The sequence below is a fragment of the Mastomys coucha genome, unplaced genomic scaffold, assembly GCF_008632895.1.
Source record: "Mastomys coucha isolate ucsf_1 unplaced genomic scaffold, UCSF_Mcou_1 pScaffold3, whole genome shotgun sequence".
NCBI lineage: Eukaryota > Metazoa > Chordata > Mammalia > Rodentia > Muridae > Mastomys > Mastomys coucha.
Window position 1 is genome coordinate 18,076,022 of NW_022196909.1, and position 1,822 is coordinate 18,077,843.

At 38.2% G+C, this 1,822-nt stretch overlaps 2 protein-coding genes across 5 annotated transcripts in view; one reads left to right on the top strand and one right to left on the bottom strand.

Annotated features, from left to right (window-relative positions):
• Positions 1 to 1,822, top strand: part of Mcm9 (minichromosome maintenance 9 homologous recombination repair factor) — an 89,338-nt gene that overhangs the window by 23,220 nt on the left and 64,296 nt on the right. The window lies entirely within an intron of this gene.
• Positions 19 to 1,822, bottom strand: part of Asf1a (anti-silencing function 1A histone chaperone) — a 12,042-nt gene continuing 10,238 nt past the window's right edge. The window contains exons 4-5 of the mRNA XM_031348719.1: positions 1,727 to 1,788; positions 19 to 365 (exon numbers count right to left, since the gene is read on the bottom strand). Of these exons, the coding sequence (XP_031204579.1) occupies positions 153 to 365; positions 1,727 to 1,788 (275 nt within the window). The 3' untranslated portion in view covers positions 19 to 152. The remainder of the gene's footprint in view (positions 366 to 1,726; positions 1,789 to 1,822) is intronic.

The following is a 1,822-nucleotide window of genomic DNA, read 5'->3' on the forward strand; positions in this document are numbered from 1 at the left end:
CAATTTGCTCAAATACTGGTTTTCTTATAAACTTTCTACAGGATGTTTTTAAACAAATTCTTCACATTTCACATTGACTATGTACTTACGGAACTTCAGGGAAATAGTTCTGTTTTTAATAGCTTAATCTGTACTAATGGGATGGCACGTGGTCACATGCAGTCCATGTGGGATTCTAACATAACATTGAGTGAGTTTTCTGACGTGGACCATCCCTTTGACGCTGAAGGTAATGCATCTGTTGAAAGAAGGGACTGTAGATTTGGGTTACTGCTCTCTGCATCTTCCAGTTTTTCTGTGTTATCTTCCCAGTTAATGTGGAATCTTGTAACTCTGGGATTAGATGCCAAAATATTCCTTTGAAGCTAGAAAGAGAAACATTTAAGTGGTAAGCACTAAGAATGATTACCATGTGCAAACTGGGTGGTTCTCTTCATCTTTTTAGAGGACTAAATTCATATGCAAAGGCACCAGCAAGTGAAGCACTTAAATATAACTAATAAGCAAGGGCCACAGTAGCAAGCAGCAAGAGAACTATTAGTCTTTGGAAACAAGGTAAAGGGAGGGGAGGGGTGAGGAACGGTCCATCATCATAGCTCACCTCCCCACAAAGTACCTGCTTTTATACTTCTGCTTTCTAAAGCATGAGGGAGGGAAAGGGCCTTTTGTATCCCTGCTAGAGGATGTTTTATTAAATAAGTGTGTCTTTAGCTTGATGTATTTTCAGGTTGGGGATATCACTCATAACCTTGAACGTAACTCTGGAAAAGTCCCTAGGTTCAATGCTAAGCACTAAGAAATAAAATACAAAAACCAGACTTCAAATGAACAATTTTCCCCAAACAAAACCCCTAACTATTGGGATCCTAGCAGTAACATATTAAATCTCAGTTTTCGAAACAGTAATGTATTCTAGTTTCTTTTCTGCCATACAAAGGTTCTACAAAGCATCCCGCCCTCACCCGCAGAAAGAACTAACTCTAGTCTGTGGCAAGGCCTGGCAGATAGAGTACCACAGTCAGTTTAGTCAGTCACCAGTAACTAAACCCCTTACCCATTCCCAGTGGAAAATCTAAAGGTTTTTAAGAAGTGTTTCTAAGACTACTGAATCAGATTTTAATGTCTCAGAATTTAACTTGTTATCATCAGAAATACTTAAGAACTTTAGTTTAACCTTTAAGAATAGTAGGATAAATATATAGACATTCTAAATATTAATGAAAATAAGTACATTCTAGACATGGTGGCAGCTGTAATCCTGAAACGTGGCCATCTGAGCAAGGAAGAATGCTATAGTTCAAAGACCGCTTGAGCTACAACAGTCGCAAAATCTCTGTCAAAGAAATAATCAACAAAACCAGTCTAAGCTTGGCCATGACTCTTCCCGAGTTATAGGCAAAACTATTTTTAATCACATCACTACAAACATAAGACCTCACATGTCCTCAGTTGAAATGAAATCCCTTACAGTATAGAGAAACAAAGGCCTGCTTTTGCAGGAAGCCCTTATATTTTCCTAAACCATCAGACACAAGGTACCCATGTAACAGTAACTCATGGGGAGACAGGGTGGAGGCCATCCATACAAACGGAACAACGATTAGCTTGTTCAAGTGCTACAAAACGTCAGATCTGCTTTAAGGCCATGCTCATGGTATACTACAAAACAGCAACCCCTAAAAACTGGATAGTACAAGTAATTAATAAGGAATAGTAAGAAAATTACCTTAGAAAAGTCTGGTTTTACTGGTGGGTTTTCCCGTAATTCTGTTTCAGTATATTCATTATTTACATAGTAGCCAACTCTAATAAATTCTTGACC